Source organism: Mustelus asterias, chromosome 15 (assembly GCF_964213995.1).
Source record: "Mustelus asterias chromosome 15, sMusAst1.hap1.1, whole genome shotgun sequence".
Taxonomy (NCBI): Eukaryota; Metazoa; Chordata; class Chondrichthyes; order Carcharhiniformes; family Triakidae; genus Mustelus; species Mustelus asterias.
The window spans coordinates 34,141,287-34,157,654 of NC_135815.1; the positions used below are offsets into that span (position 1 = coordinate 34,141,287).

The 16,368-nt window shown below is 41.2% G+C and overlaps 1 protein-coding gene across 1 annotated transcript in view; it reads left to right on the forward strand.

Annotated features, from left to right (window-relative positions):
• hhat (hedgehog acyltransferase) overlaps positions 1-14,954 on the forward strand; it is a 211,320-nt gene extending 196,366 nt beyond the window's left edge. Inside the window, exon 12 of the mRNA XM_078229731.1 lies at positions 11,097-14,954. Within this exon, the coding sequence (XP_078085857.1) occupies positions 11,097-11,182 (86 nt within the window). The 3' untranslated portion in view covers positions 11,183-14,954. The remainder of the gene's footprint in view (positions 1-11,096) is intronic.
• Positions 14,955-16,368: the final 1,414 nt, after the last annotated feature.

Here is a 16,368-nt window from a genome sequence, read left to right on the forward strand (position 1 = left end):
CGCAAACATAAGAGGAAGATCCCAGATTATGATGCTCTAGGTGTTGGGGAGAAAAATGGTGCTTCTATCGTGTTGTATTGGATTGACTTCCTTGGTCACTTTAGGTATCAGAGGAAAATATGCCCATGAGGCTTCAAGAGCTTCTCTGGATTCCAGTCAGAAGATCCCACTTTCATCTTTGATATGTCTAATGTCTGTAGCACCTGTACCAAAATCAACCATTGTATCAGCCATAGAATGATCAAGATCAGAATATGTACAAAAGAAAGTCAATAGCCCTCTCTGGATTCAGGGGAATTTACTCCGGAAGGTTCAGTGAATATCTGTGCTAGTTGAAAATTGTGCCGAAAATGTGCTTAAAATTGCGCTGGTTATGCTGAGCTTTGCGTTTTTGTCTAAAAAAAATTGCATCAGCATAAACGTAAAATCTTCCATGAACCAGCACACAAGGCAGTGCATTAGAACATAATTGTTCCTTTTTTCCCCCATTAAAGGTGTTCATTTGAGAGGACAAAAGTACTTGCTGCATTTTTATTAGCACAGCTTAAAATGGGTTTATCAGTAACAATCAGCATTTTTAACAAGGGTGTCCATTCATTCACCTCTGAGTAACCTGACCTAAGTCAGTTCTGCAGTAAAATAAATGTGTTTGGATATAAAAGAACTCGTGCATGTGAGGCTAAGAAAGTGAATGCAATCCAAAGAGCTCTCCACAACTGGTGTAATTGGTGGAATGAAAAATATAAGTGTTATATGCACCATTGAGGATCAGATGGACTGTTCATTAGCCATATATCTGCCAGAGAATTGAAAGCAAAACTCAATTGAAGAGTGGAATTTTGTCATATATCAAGTACAGGGAACAAACGGTGACAGTCGTCAGCCACACTGGCAGGTGCTGCCATTACAAAGCCTGATTAAAGAGTGGAAAAAAAGTGAAGCCTTGTTTATTATAAACAATAGCAGATAGCAGGGAATGATTTCAAAGCAATAGTTTAGTTCTGAGCCCTGATGATGGTTGGGAGCGATTGGTCTCCTCTCTCACAGTTTATAATGTCAGCTGAGCTCCTCAATTCCATTTTGCTCTTAGATAACCACGTATCTGCCATACTGTATATCACTGCGATTACTGCTGCGATCCTACTCCTACTATCAGTCCAATTATAGACGCTTCACTCATTGGGTATTTTAACTTTCTGAAGTTGACCTGAAAGCTGACATTAAGGGTGATCATGGTACAGCAGATGAAAATTTTCTGGTGATTAATATAGCCTTCTTTTCATCAAATTAACTCTGCTGTATAAATTCTTGCTAATAATAATTTACAGGTGACATGACTGCTGTATTATTCTGATTGAAATAACTGGAATGGAAAAACTGACTTTTTCACTGCAACATAATTAGTTGTTCGAGCAGGGTATTATTTATCATTACGAAATACGAGAGAATTTGTTTCTGCTGATCAAACTGGTGAATACAAACTAACAACAACTGGTCAAAATGTAGAATTACTGCATTACTGTTGTTCTGTGGTGTGTTGCAAGGCAATAAGTGGGCTGAGGTGGGGGGGGGGGGGGGGGGGGGGGAGAGAGATCATAAATTAACAAAGGGATTTTAGTTAAACTGACTCCTGGAATGAGAGGATTGCCCAATGAAAAAAAGTCAAGTAAAGTAGGTCTACTTCCTAGAATTTAGAAAACTGAGTGATAATCTGATCTCATTGAAATGTATAGAATTCTTAAGTAGATTGACAGGGTGGATGCTGGAGGGATGATACGCCTGGCTGGCAATCTAAGAGCCACAGTTTCAAAACAGGTCTGCCATATAGGACTGAGATGATGAGGAATTTCTTCACTGAAAGGGTTGTGAATCTTTGAAATTCTCTATGTCAGAGCTGTAGATGCTCAATCATTGAATATATTCAAAACAAAGGTCAATATATTTTTGAATATTAAGGGATTTGGGAATCGTGAGGTCGAGATAGAGCAGCCCTGATCTTATTGAATTGTGGAACAGGCTTGAAACACCCAATTCCCCATAAGCGGCATCCACACTAGTAAGCTGCTGGGAACTGTGATGGAACTAGCACTTAAATAACATCCAACAGGGCTAAACCTCAGATTAGCATTTCACAGTGAGTTATGCTGTGAGATTTCTAATTCAAGGTTATGGAGGTAGAATAGATGGCCTAATCTTGGGCCTGTTCCTTCAGTTCATATAGCATGTAAGGTTTGGGCTTGCAAATCATTGTTCTTAATAATTAAGGTCCTTCAAAATCTCATGTGTTCAAACAATATGACTACAGTTTCCATATCTGCATCTTTTATTTTCTGCCTTAAAGAAACAGTTAGTGAACTTCTGAGAAAACAGATTGGTTAGAGCAGATTTTAAATGGTTTGATAATTCCAGATTAATGGCTATGTTAAATGCAGTCTTGCTCCGTCATGTAAAAGAGTAATTTAAACGGAATAATCTCGTAATTGAAGAAAAAATTGTGAATTTTTGTCACTTATGGTTGATCACCTCCATTAACACAACTTAATAAGTGTGAAGGGTTTAAATTAGAATTGATTAATTTATTTTCTGAATACAACCCATCAAGCAGTATGATTTTTTTCACTTTAGTAGCAGCTCTATAATATATCATAATAAGATTTCTTCCAGAAGAAATTAGATATAGCTCATGGGGCTAAAAGGGATCAAGGGATATGGAGGGAAGGGGGGGATCAGGATATTGAATTTAATGATCAGCCATGATCATAATGAATGGGAGAGCAGACTCGAAGAGCTGAATGACCTACTGCTGCTTCTAGTTTTTATGTTTCTATATGCCTTTCAGATCCAGGTATGAAGTTAAGTAAATGCTCCCAACCTGGTGTATACAGAAATGAGTAAAATGCTTTTCTGTGAATGTTTTACGTTACCTACTGGATGTTTCAGGCATTGGTTCTAAAAATGATTGGGGGTCTTTTATGCCAGTTAAAATGAGGCAGACGAGACTTGCCGCTGGGACCATGACCGAATGTGCCAGCAGATTTTGCTGGGGAAGGTGGCAATAACCTGTTTAATTACTTTTTAAAATCTTGTTAGCGCCCTCCAAAATGATTAACAAAGACTGATTCTGAGAACAGGGGGCCTCTACAATTCCCCAGTTCATCCCTCTACTGCAAGATGTATTTTTTTTTATTTCAAAAATATACTTTATTCATTAAAAAAACCCTCAAATAAACAATTGCAAAACGATAGATCCAAAAATTACAAACAGTGCAAAAAGAAGAATCATTTTTACACTACAATACTATGCTTATATACATGACATTACATTCATTACATTTCATTACTTGAAACTATATACATACATCAGAGTTTACTGTGTGCTGTTATTTTTCAGATTGGCACACAGTTACGCAGGCCGAGGTTATTCTGCAGTTACCCGGCCCTCGGTCTGCCTCGGTTGAAAGGCTTTACACGGTGGCCTTTCCCCATTGTGCCTTTGCGGCGGCTGCCCCAAGCTTGAGCGCGTCCCTGAGCACGTAGTCCTGGACCTTGGAATGTGCCAGTCTGCAACACTCGGTCGAGGACAATTCTTTCAGCTGGAAGATCAGCAAGCTTCGGGTGGACCAAAGTGCGCCCTTCACCGAGTTGATGACCCTCCAGCAGCAGTTGATATTTGTCTCTGTGTGCGTCCCTGGAAACAGCCCGTAGAGCACAGAGTCCTGCGTCACCGAGCTGCTCGGGATGAACCGTGACAAATACCACTGCATCTTGTTCCAGACCTTCTTTGCAAAGGCACATTCCACAAGGAGGTGTGCGACCGTCTCATCACCCCCGCAGCCGCTTTGAGGGCAGCGTGCAGTGATGTTGAGACCTCGAGCGTGCATAAAGGATCTGACGGGGAGTGCCCTTCTCACCACCAGCCAAGCCAGGTCTTGGTGCTTGTTTGTGAGTTCTGGTGATGAGGCATTCTGCCAGATGACACTGACAGTCCACTCAGGGAACCATCCGACAGGATCCGCCATCTCCTTTTCTCTCAGGGCCTTGAGGACATTACGTGCTGACCACTGCTTGATCGCCATGTGGTCAAAGGTGTGTTTCCGGAAAGATTTCTCCACGAAGGACAGGTGCTGCAGTACGGTCCAACTACTTGGAGCGTTCCGCGGCAGTGTGGCCAGACCCATCCTCCACAACACTTGGGACAGGTGGAACCTCAAAACGTCTACGGCCTCCCAGTCTTCCCTGTCATCTATCACGCAGGTCTTAGACGACAGCGAGCGGGAGAGCCTGGACAGACCGGTATCTCTGGATGAGCTGACAAAGGCCGTCGAGTCCTTTCAGAAGGGTAAAACTCCCGGAAGCGACGGCTTACCGGCTGAGTTTTACTCGGCGTTGTGGGACTTGACGGGCCTGGACCTCCTGGAAGTATACGAGAGTATGCTTCTGGAAGGCAGCATGTCAGAATCCATGAGGAAAGGCATCATCACCCTCATCTACAAGCAGAAGGGAGAAAGGGAGGAAATTAGAAATTGGCGACCCATTTCACTATTGAACGTGGATTATAAAATTCTGGCCAAGGTCATCGCCAACCGGATCAAGTCGGCTTTGGGGTCAGTGATCCATCCTGATCAAACCTGTGCTGTACCCGGCAGGAAGGTCTCTGATAGCTTCGCGCTACTCAGGGATACGATCGCCTACGTGCAGGACAGGCAGGTGGATACCTGCCTCATCAGCCTAGATGTGGAGATGCCGGCGTTGGACTGGGGTAAGCACAGTAAGAAGTCTCACAACACCAGGTTAAAGTCCAACAGGTTTATTTGGTAGCAAATACCATAAGCTTTCGGAGCTTGCTGCTCCTTCGTCAGATGGAGTGGTCTCTGTTCTCCAACAGCCTAGACCAGGAGAAGGCGTTTGACAGAATATCGCACAGCTACATGATGGATGTGCTCTCCAAAATGGGCTTTGGGGAGGGAATCCGCAATTGGATCCAACTGCTCTACACAGACATCAGTAGCGCAGTTTCAATCAACGGGTGGGAATCAGATAGGTTTCAGATCAGGTCTGGAGTCAGGCAGGGCTGCCGTCTCTCCTCCGTCCTTTTTGTGTGTTGCATTGAACCCTTTGCCGAGGCCCTCAGAAGCGACCCAGGCATCAAAGGGGTTACAAAGCCTCCCTGTACATGGATGACGTGGCTGTCTTCTGCTCAGACCCCTCGTCTGTTCGCAGGCTCCTCCAAGTCTGTGAGCAGTTCGAGCTGGCCTCGGGAGCCAAAGTCAACTGGGGTAAGAGCGAGGCCATGTTCTTTGGGAATTGGGCTGACACATCCTTTGTCCCCTTCACCGTCAGGGAAGACTACCTTTAAGGTGCTGGAGATATGGTTTGGAGCGGCAGGGGCATGCGCCAAAAACTGGGAAGAGCGCATCGCCAACACCAGGCAAAAATTGGGCTTGTGGGAGCAATGCTCCCTCTCTATCACCGGAAAAAACCTGGTCATCCGGTACTGTCCGTGTTGTTGTACGCGGCGCAGGTCTGGCCTATCCCCAAATCCTGCGCAGCAGCAGTGACCCAGACCATCTTCAAATTTATCTGGAGATCAAAGATGGATCGTGTCCGGAGGGAGGCGATGCACAAATCTCCAGAGAACAGAGGGAAAAACGTTCCCAACGCCACCCTCATCCTGATGGCCACCTTTGTGTGCGGCTGCATCAAGCTGTGTGTAGATCCTCGGTACAGTAACAGCAAGTGCCTCTACTGCAAGATGTATTGGCTAGCAGTCTGTTAAGAATTCTGTTATGGAATGTGGGCGTCGCTGGCTGGGCCAGCACTTATTGCTCAAAGCCTACACATCAATATGTGACTCATATTACAGTGTCAATGTAACTGCAAAATAAATTCAATTCTCTGTTATTTATCATGTTAAGTCAAGTCTCAAGAGCTTACTACGTTGTGGCATTTGAAAGCAGGCACGAGGAATTGGCTCCGATATTAACTGTGAGCAAGGAGAAAGATTTGTGGTTTCGAAGCAAGTTTAATATGCAGTTATAATTGGCTGGATTGCCACTGGGCAGCTGTTAATTGGCTGTAACATGTTTCATTCGGCATATATAAAAAGTGGGTTGGGAGTCGACGGATTTGGCTTCCTACATACATGAAAAATGTATAATTCAGCCTAAAGTTTCTCTCTGGTCTTAACAGTTTGCATTTTAGAAAATTATTTCTTCCCCAAAGAACCATACATATCTCTATTTATAGAAGTGTTTTCATAAGCTTGTATGTTTATTTTTTTATTACTCTATCATGGGATGTGAGTGCCACTGGCAAGACCAGGATTTGTTACTCAGCCTTTATTGCCTGTGAGAGGGGGTGGTTAGCAGTCATCTAGTATAGATGTACACCCCATAGTGTTGTTTGGAAGGGAGTTTGTGGATCTTGACCCAGCAACAGTAAAGGAATGATGATGTAGTTCCAAGTCAAGATGGTGTGTGGGCTGGAGGGGAACGTGCATTTCCATGCATCTGCTCCCCATGTTCTTCTAGGTGGTAGAGATTGTGTATTTGGGAGGAGGCTTGGTGAATTGCTGCAGTATAGCTTTTAAATGCTGCTGCAACAGTGCCTCAAATGGTGTAGAGTGAATATTTAAAGTGGTAATTGGATGCGAATCAAGTGGGCTACTTTTTCCTGGATTGTGTCAAGCTTCTTGCGTGTTGTTGGAGTTGCACTCATCTAGGCAAGTGGAGAGAATTCCATGACACTTCTGACTTGTGCCTTGTAAAACAGGTTTTGGGGAGTCAGATGGTGAGTTACTCGCTGCAGAATCTTCTACTGCCTGTAACCACGGTATTTATAAGGCTGGTCCTGTTCAGTTTCCGGTCAATGGTGACCACCAATATGTTGATGGTGATATGCGATGGTAATGCCGTTGAATGTCACGGGAGATGGTTCAAATCTCTCTTGTTGGACATGGTCATTGCCTGGCTCTTGTGTGGCGTGAATGTTACTTGCCACCCCAAAACTGGATATTGTCCAGGTCTTGCTGCATTTGGATACAACTTCAGTATCTGACAAGTCATGAATGTTGCTGAACATTGTGCAAACACCAGTGATCATCCCCACTTCTGACCTTATGATCGAGGGAATGTCATTGAAGAAGCAGCTGAAGATGTTTGTGCCTAGGGCACTACCCTGAGCAACTCCTGCAGTGATGTCTCGGGGATGAGATAACTGGCCTCCAGCACACACAACCATCTTTCTTTGTGCTAGGTATGATCCCAACCAGTGGAGAGATTTTTCTCTGATTCCCATTAATAGCGTATGTTTTTCACATTTAAGCAATTTGATAAATTTTCAATATGTACATTTTTCAAATCAGCATCAGCAGTCATATGGATAATATCTTTATTCAAGTGGCAGACAAGCTAACAGTCACAGCCTGGGATCACCAAGATGGCCTCACGGGAAGATTTGTATTTTAATTGAATTTTGGAATTTTACATTAGCGACTGAACGCTTAAGTCCTTGAGTACAGTTAGAAGTACGGTGTTCCATATATGTGCATGTGTGTGTGTGCCACGCAATGGTGGGGCATAAGCTCATGCCCAGAATTCACACAGAGTTATTGATTTCACACACAGTGAGTTATTGATTTCAGTAATGCCCAGGGTTGCACAGATGATTTGGATGTTCTCCACAGGAAGAAAGATAAACTTAGAAGGGAATTCAGAACTGCACTTATGCACTTTCTAGTGGACAATCGGAGTAGAAAATCATCTGAGGCAATGCACAGCATGTTTTATATAAATCTTCAAAGTCCAATCTTGAGAGACACTTGTACTAATGTAAAATATTAATATTCTGGAGAAACAGGTCTGACCGGCTTTGCAGTGTCTTTTAAAGCAAGATTGCTGTTGTTTCATTGAAGACTAGTGCTTTTCTGTCATGATGCTTTCTTCACTTGTGTGTTGAACATCTTGCATGTTTTTATTGCTAGATTTTTGCCCTTTCTAGAAAGTTTTCAGCTTTCTGATGCACAATTTATTGACGTTTTGGCTGTTACAGTTACATTATAATTTGTAGCTAGCCAGGTTGGAGAATTAGAATCCCCTTGGCTATTTCAACAATATTGCATGGATTAGTTGAACAGTTCACAAAGCCAAAATAAGGTCCAATTATTACAAATTCTGTGTATGATGCACCCTTTATCAACACATTAACTTTACTTAACTTGTCACAGTTTTACAGTGTGAAAGCCCATAAGTTAACATGACATTGTGGAAAACCCCTGTGTCAAGATGTCACCATTGGAAAGTGGAAAAAACCCAATATAAAAATTTGTAAAAAGAAGCCCAAAGCCTGGAGTCAAGTTTTCACTTTCCCACTTCAAGGTTAATGATCCAATCGGCCATTTAAAAAAGCTTTTTGAAAAAAAGTCCACAGGGTTTATCTGATCAGCAACTGAAATTTCTAAATTTCAAAAATTTGTAATTAAAATTTTAAAATCATTTCTTTCAAATTGTTAAAAGTGTGTTTTATTCAGACCTTCATTAATGCATTGAAATTTAAGATGAACAATATTCACCTGGAAGTGACAGAAATCATGTTTTTAGTGCACTGGATCTTCAGTCTTACAAACTAGAAATTTGGAAGTGAGAGATTCAGTCTCATTTCTGCTTTTGTTTGGCCTTTGCTGCTGGACCAGGCATTTTTCTTCCCTGTTTTTCAGCATTCCACATTTTAGCTGTATGGATAATAGTAGATGTATGGTGCAAATATACACTTAATATTGGGAAATAATGTAATGTAGATTTATTATTTCTAGCTAGCAGTAAATAAACCCTGTCAGGCATAAATGATGATGCTTTTTGCTATTTGTTTAATTTTATAAAGTAAATTTAAGAACACTGCTTCTCAAATTCTGGGTATTGCTAAGAATTTAAAAAATCATATCAAATAACAATTGTATTTTTATTCAGTACAGTAATCCTTCAAATCTATTCCAGTATTATCCATGGTTATGTTGTGGAGTTTAACTAGTTTTGTGTAAATTTAATGTAACACAAAAAAGGATCAAAGCTACATTACTCACCAGCCAATCAACTCATGGCCTACCTACGGTGTCACAATTGGATTTTTTTCTCCCCACACTTCTACAAATCCCAACCCCCCGCCCAGGCAGCTGCTGCCTCCAACCAGGTCCTCACTCTCCCTCTCTAATCCTCTGCTGCTGTGTTAAACCAGGTCCACACTCTCCCTCTGTCTAATCCTCTGATGCTGCCTCCAACCAGGTCCACACTCTCCCTCTCTAATCCTCTGCTGCTGTGTTAAACCAGGTCCTCACACTCCCTCTCTAATCCTCTGCTGCTGTGTTAAACCAGGTCCTCACACTCTCCCTCTGTCTAATCCTCTGATGCTGCCTCCAACCAGGTCCACACTCTCCCTCTCTAATCCTCTGCTGCTCTTTCCAACCAGGTCCACATTCTCCCTCCGTCTAATCCTCTGCTGCTGTCTCCCAAACAGATCCTCACTCTCTCTAATCCTCTGCTGCTGTCTCCCAAACAGGTCCTCACTATCTCTCTCTAATCCTCTTTTGCTGCCTCCAACCAGGTCCTCACTCTCCCTCTCTCTAATCCTCTGCTGCTGTCTCCAATCAGTTCTGTGATCTTCTCCCACCCTCTCATCGGTCTTGTGATTGATTTGATGCAGCAAAGGTAAAGAGTAAAAAGTAGTGACAACTTTCTGGTGTATTTCCAATAATTTTTATGTTTTACCAGATGCCCACTGCAAACTTCACTATTCTCGCCCCAGCCTGAAAATCTCTAGAGGCTAACCCTGCCTCCTTGCAGAAATCTAATGCCTAACTAATGTCTTAGTTGTTGTTTCTACAGAAGCACCAACTATCAGTCCTCACAATGAAGCCTGTGTTGGGTTATAGAAAATGTTGTTGAACATTCTGGGCAGAATTTAATCGTGCCCTCGAGAACAGGTTTGGAGGCAGTGGGTAAGGGCTGGAGAATTGGGAGGGAAGGCTAAGGAAGGAGTACCTGTCACCTTCCCAACGTCATGGAATTTAATCAGTGACAGAGAAGGTGAAGAATTGCCTCCTTTCGAAGGGCCAATTGAAGCTCTTAAGTGGCCATTTAAAGGCAACTTAAGGACCTCTTTTTGCTGTCACTAACATTTTACCAGTGGCGGGGGGCCCTCTGTCAAGTGCGGAGAGCACCTGGTAAACCCTGGCAAACCTAAGCCCACTTACCTTGGTCCAGTGTGGCGTCCAGCACTGCTTCTCTGGGCAGGGTTCAGTTCTAACAGTGGCCAGCAATCCTGGTGGAGCTGCTGAGACTGATGAGCTGCTGGCTCTTTGATTGGCCAGCATTTCTTGGAGGTCAGATATTTCTGCCCCAAAGGCAGCTCATTAGCTGCCTGATTCTCACAGAATCTGGTCGGGGCTCCCTGAACTGACTGAGGCTGTGTTGCCCCTGGCTTGCAGGCCCACCACCACGTGGCAACATTCAACCCTCCGTCCCTGTATGTTCAACAATTTGAAAATGTCATGTTCATGCTTAGAGCTATCTTCACCAAAATAAAAATGTCTTTCCTAATGTTCTAATGCTCTTATTCAAAACAGTGCATGGCAGCTTTACATCCAGCCGCGTGGAGACTGTCTCATCTGAAAATCAGCCTCTCCAACAGCACGGCACAATATTGAGTATCTGCATTTATGTGCTTAAGTGTCTAGAGTAGAACATGAAGCCGTAACCTGCTGACTCAGAAACAAGACTGGTATCAGAGTCATAATACTATTGGTGACAGAATTCAGTACAGAATATAATAATGTAAAATAAAATGTATATTGATACCAATATGAGCAATACCTAAGTAGAGGATTCCTGTGCGTGATGCTTGCTGATTGCTATTGCTGAAAAAATACATTTTGTTGAAGTTTTTTTGAAGCAGTATAAAGTTGTTGTTTCCCCTGACTTTGGTATCCTCGTGATTGTCCAATTGATTGCAGGGTGAAAAGCTTTGACAAAATGTCTTTTTCCAGAAGTAATCAAGTTCAGTACTACCAAATGACTGTCTAAATGACTGCTATTTTTGTTTTGCAGGTTGGCCATGGATACCCATAGCAGTTCTGGCATATTTCTATTGTTACGCCCAAGTAGGAATTGAATATGACCGAATCAAAAATTAAATCTTTTGTTAATTGTGCTATGTTTCCTTATAAAATATTAGTCCTAATACTAGCCTGTGTTAAAATACTCTCTTTGGATCAATGTTAATTTGGATATGATTTGACTGTATTCTCACCTCTCAATTTTCTATACCGTCTGAATAAACTTTTACAGGGACCCAGGTACAATTCCAGTTTTGGATGACTGTCTGTATGGAGTTTGCATATTCTTCCCATGTCTGTGTGGGTTTCCTCCGGGTGTTCCGGTTTTCTCCCACACTAAATTGCCCCTTCATGTCCAAAGACGCGTAGGTTAGGTGGATTAATCATAGTTAATACGTGGGGTTACAGGGATAGGGCAGGAGGGTGGGCTAGGGTAAGATGCTTTTTCGGAGATACGGTGGAGATTCGGTGCAGACTCAGCGGGCTGAATGGCCTCCTTCTGCACTGTTGGGATTCTATGATTCTAATATTTCAACATAAAAGGATTGTAAAACCGTTAGATTCATCGGCTCAAAGACTACAATGCAAACTGTTCATATTATTATAAATATATCTTTCAAAAAAATGACTGAGCAAATTTTTCTATTTGCTACATGCAATAGGCTACTTTACAAAACTCAATTGGGATTAGGTGTCTGTTTTACAGAACTGGAGATTAATGCAGGTTAATTGATCAATTAAATCAGAGAAGCAGTATCTGGTTACTTAATCCCAGAGAAGATTCCAGAGGTCAAATTAAAGGAAACAATACCGTCTATTGTAATTAACCTGAACCAGAATGTGATGCGAAGCTGAAACATTACATCATCAATGATAATAGGTCAGGGAGTACAATAGCTAGATATTCACCAACAGTTTATCTTTACAACTGTGCTTACAATGGAATGGAAAAATCACGTTTTTGAACCAAATTTAACTCATTCAGGGCAAGTTGTTCTACAACAATTGATTCCTCAAGATTAATTCCAGTTAACATGATAAATTAACATCAACAAGAACAGTTGATCCCAATAGTTATTTCATCTTCCTCATCTCAGTAAACGTTTCCCTTTATATTCTCTGCCCATTTCTCCACATTCACTGAAGATATCTATATGTAATCCCTCCATGATCAAATAGTAAGCACACATTCCCCCTCCTTGACCTTCTGCAATCCTTATCTTGGTTGACCACCCCATCACCCTTCACTTTTTCTTCCATTGTCCATTAGAGGGGGTTTACCATGTTTGAACTTAGCCAAAGACTTGTCAGCAATTAAATATTTTTCTGTCCTCACACCATTACGTTTCATGTCCTCAAGGATTTATCCCAGGAGTCATCTTCCGTATGTTTAGTGGTAACACCCAGTCCGACCTCTGCAACCCTTCCACAGTTCCTAGATTGTCAGACTGCTTGTTCGGCTGTCAGTGTTGGATAAAGTACAATGTCCTCCAACCAAATATTGCAAAGGTTGAAGACATTGGGTGTAATTTTACAGCCCTATCGTGGTGGGTGAGGGACAGGGCCATAAAATGCAGGGAGCCATTTAAAACTCCATTGACTGTGGTGGGAACAGATGATCCGACTGGCAGGAGGGACTGTAAAATTCTGCTATTGGGTTGGGAACTGTTAATAAATCTGATTGGTGTACAGCTCTGTAATTCTAGTAGCATCAGTAACTGCAGTGGCTAAAACAGGGACGACAAGCAGTCCCCAAATTCAAGGTCCCAGAGTCCAGAACCAGGTCAATGTGGGTGGTCTAATGTCAAGGAAGGGAAGTGAGGCCTAGTGAGGAGAGCGGTATAAGGGTCTTCATGGAAAGGCCGGGTGAAGGGAGAACCTGTGTGGTGGTAGGCCTGTGAGGATTGCAATGTGGAGAGGGCCCATTTGGAGGTGTCACCCCTGCACTTCCTTCCCGCCTAAGTAGGGTGATTTTCTAGGCTTCACCCCCCCCACCCCACCTCTGAACACCAACTGACAGCCTCAATTTCAAGGCTCGGTGGGGAGTACCTTAGGGCCTCTACCCTAAGCCTCGATCACCCCACATTAAATTGTAGACAAAAGCAAAATACTGTAGATGCTGGAATCTGGAACAAAAACAGAAAATGCTGGAAAATCTCAGCAGGCCTGACAGCATCTGTGGAGAGAGAATAGATCTAACGTTTCGAATACAAAGGATCATCCAGACTTGAAACATTGGCTCTATTTTCTCTCCATAAATGCTGTCAGACCTGCTGAGATATTCCAGCATTTTCTTACATTGTGGATAGATTGGAGGTGGGCGGGAGGATAGCAGGAAGGCCACCTGGGGAATTCTGCACCTGCCTCAACCCATTTGTTACGGAAACCTTTATCTCTGCCTTTTCACCTCACAACTTGATCCTCAATGCCATGCTGGCCAATGTTCTACTTCCACACTCTGTAAACCTGAGCACATCCAATATCCTTCTGTTTGTGATATATTCCACATCAAATCTCACTCATCCATTGCCCACGGTACCTCAAATGTAAAATTCTTATCAAGTCCAAATCTTTACATGGGAGCGTCCTTCAATAAAAGTACAATATGAAATGTAAACAAACTGCTGTTGTTGAATTTGCAAGCAGATACTGAGAGGAATTAAGGAAGAGAGGCAAGCTGGGAATGGAGTGAAGAAATTCGCAAAATGATAATCATGAGGGCAGTTCGCCAGAAGGGAGGGAGAAGTGACAAAAGGGGAATGGCTGTGGGACCATAGCGAAAAGACAGTAGAACAGGAAAGGTCATTGATAAACATCTTGTTATAAAAGAAACATTAAAAAATGACTGACAAACCTTATTTCTCCAAATCAGGTTCCGTCTGCATGTATATTTCATCTCGTCCTCTCCACTTCCTACTTACTTTTGAAATTGATTTCCTCCGAGAATCAAAATTGTGAATGCACATTGTGTTTCTAATTTCGCCAAACAGACCACGGTGAATCTGCCCCTTTGTTGGCTGTTCAGAAATGTTTGCACATCCAGCATTAGATTGGAACCTATTTATAGACAGTTTGAACAATTTCTCCTATATGGGACACTTGAGAAAGTGATAATCCTCTCTGTTTGCACTGAGTAAATGTCATTCGAAGAGAAATGATTGCTAGTTTACTTTAACCAATGGATAATTATAGCTTTAAATTGTTCTCTGAAGATTATTTTTCTGATTACTCTTACTAATTTCTCTTACTTTCTATTTGTGTAACTTTTTGTATCATTGGTGCCTTTTTTGTTAAAGAATAGAATGTTTTTAGTCTCATTAAATTTGTGCAATCATTCTGCACTATTAGTTTTAATTTGCATATTACCTATACGGTATCTTACCTCAACCCTGAGAAAATGCAATCTCACTCATTATAATTATAATGCAACTTTTTAATTTCCCACACAGGATTTTATTATGATCTTTCTCAGTTAGACAAGCGCATTAGTGCTGAATGTTCAGTAGTTTCGTGCTGTGTCCTTGCAACTACCCAAAAACTGACTGTCAAACAAAGCTTGCTGTTATAAGGCTTTTAACTGCTTCAGAACGATATGTTTTTATCGTAATTCGTTTTGGCTGAATCCAAGAAACGTTCCCAAGATATATTCTTTATATTTTGCTCTGATGTAATAAATAACATGAGGGTGATATCATATAGCACATTGTTTCAAATCTGGAGGGAAGAATGTGACAAGTGGAGCATTTAATAAGCAGACAATCAATACTTCATTGATTTATACACGAACACTATAAGCTTAAATATGTATAAAATATTCTTTATTGTTATAAATAAAGTTTACATATCTTTACAAATCAAATAATTTGTGCTTCATGTTTCTTTTTGTTACAGGAATATATTAATATATATGATGTGCATAAATTATATTTAATTGATTTTCAGTAAATGTTGCAAAACTGGTACATATGCCACTACTGGCAGCTTTTTCTGCTGACCATAAAAATAGTTCCTAAATTGTTCATTACTTTTGCCATGCTCACAAGAGTATGTGCATAATTACATTAGTGATAAAAGTAAAGTGGTAGACTGGAACCAATAGTGTAGGTTATCTGGTGCTTCTTTGATTTGAGAAGAAAATAAATGAAGCACATACCTACTGTGCCCTAATCTTAATGCAGTTTGCAGGTTCATGCAAAAAGCCTCTAAAATTAACTCATTCAGAACAGGTATTTCTTTTATATCAGAATTTTCTCCAGTCACTTTTAACAATGGTAAGAACCTGGTTTGGTCTTTAAATTGATATTTTCTCCAAAGTTCGGAAGGTTTGGCTCTTTAAGATAAAAGACTGTACACAATATTAACCTGCCTCTGTGACTTTAATCCAAACACCTTTTAGATCAAATTCCTTTAAGTGTAGCAGCCATCCTGTGTTGCTAATTCAAACTTGTACAGCATACTGCTCAGCTACTGTATCATCATTCCTAATGGAGTGCAGTAGTAAGATCAATACACAGTTAGAAAAGTCTTGTCAATTCATTTCACTGACTAGTTTTAAGAAAATGTGTCTATTTATGTTTCTCTAGAAATCAGTTATGATGTGTGATTTCAGCTTTCTGAAGTAATTTGAACCGAACTGTAAAAAATACACATTAGTAATTATTTAAAACTTATTAAAAAAATTAAAGCATCTTTTCTATGTACCTCTTACACAGACCACATTCATTGCGTGGTACCATCGGCCAATTCATCCAAATTGATGAACAAAGGCTACTGTAGAAAAATTACATGGAAATAATTGTAAATGTTTAACAAAGTCTTTAGAATTATTTAGTTTACTAGCTAATGTCAATGGATTAAACCACTCATTTTAACTGAGCAATGTAAACATCATTCCCTGTTAAAGACTGAATTCTTGGATCCTGTCTGGTATAGACTTTCAGTATTTGACTCATTCACAATAATTGTCAACTGTGGATGCCCTGGAAAGAATTACATTTTGGGCAAACAGCTTTGGACAATGGTAGAAACTTTTACATCATCAAACCATTCAAAATATAGTGAAAGCCCCAACTGAAACTGGAATTTATAGTGTTACTTATAACAATAAGAAAATCAGAAAAGCTGACAGTTACAAATTCTCTTCATCCCATTCTCTTTAAAGCAAATTTGCTTTGAATGGAAGTAGGTTACAACGGACTTATTAAAATTTTCCCTTTGCAGAAGGAGGCCATTTGGCCCATTGAGCCTGCACCAACTCTCTTAAA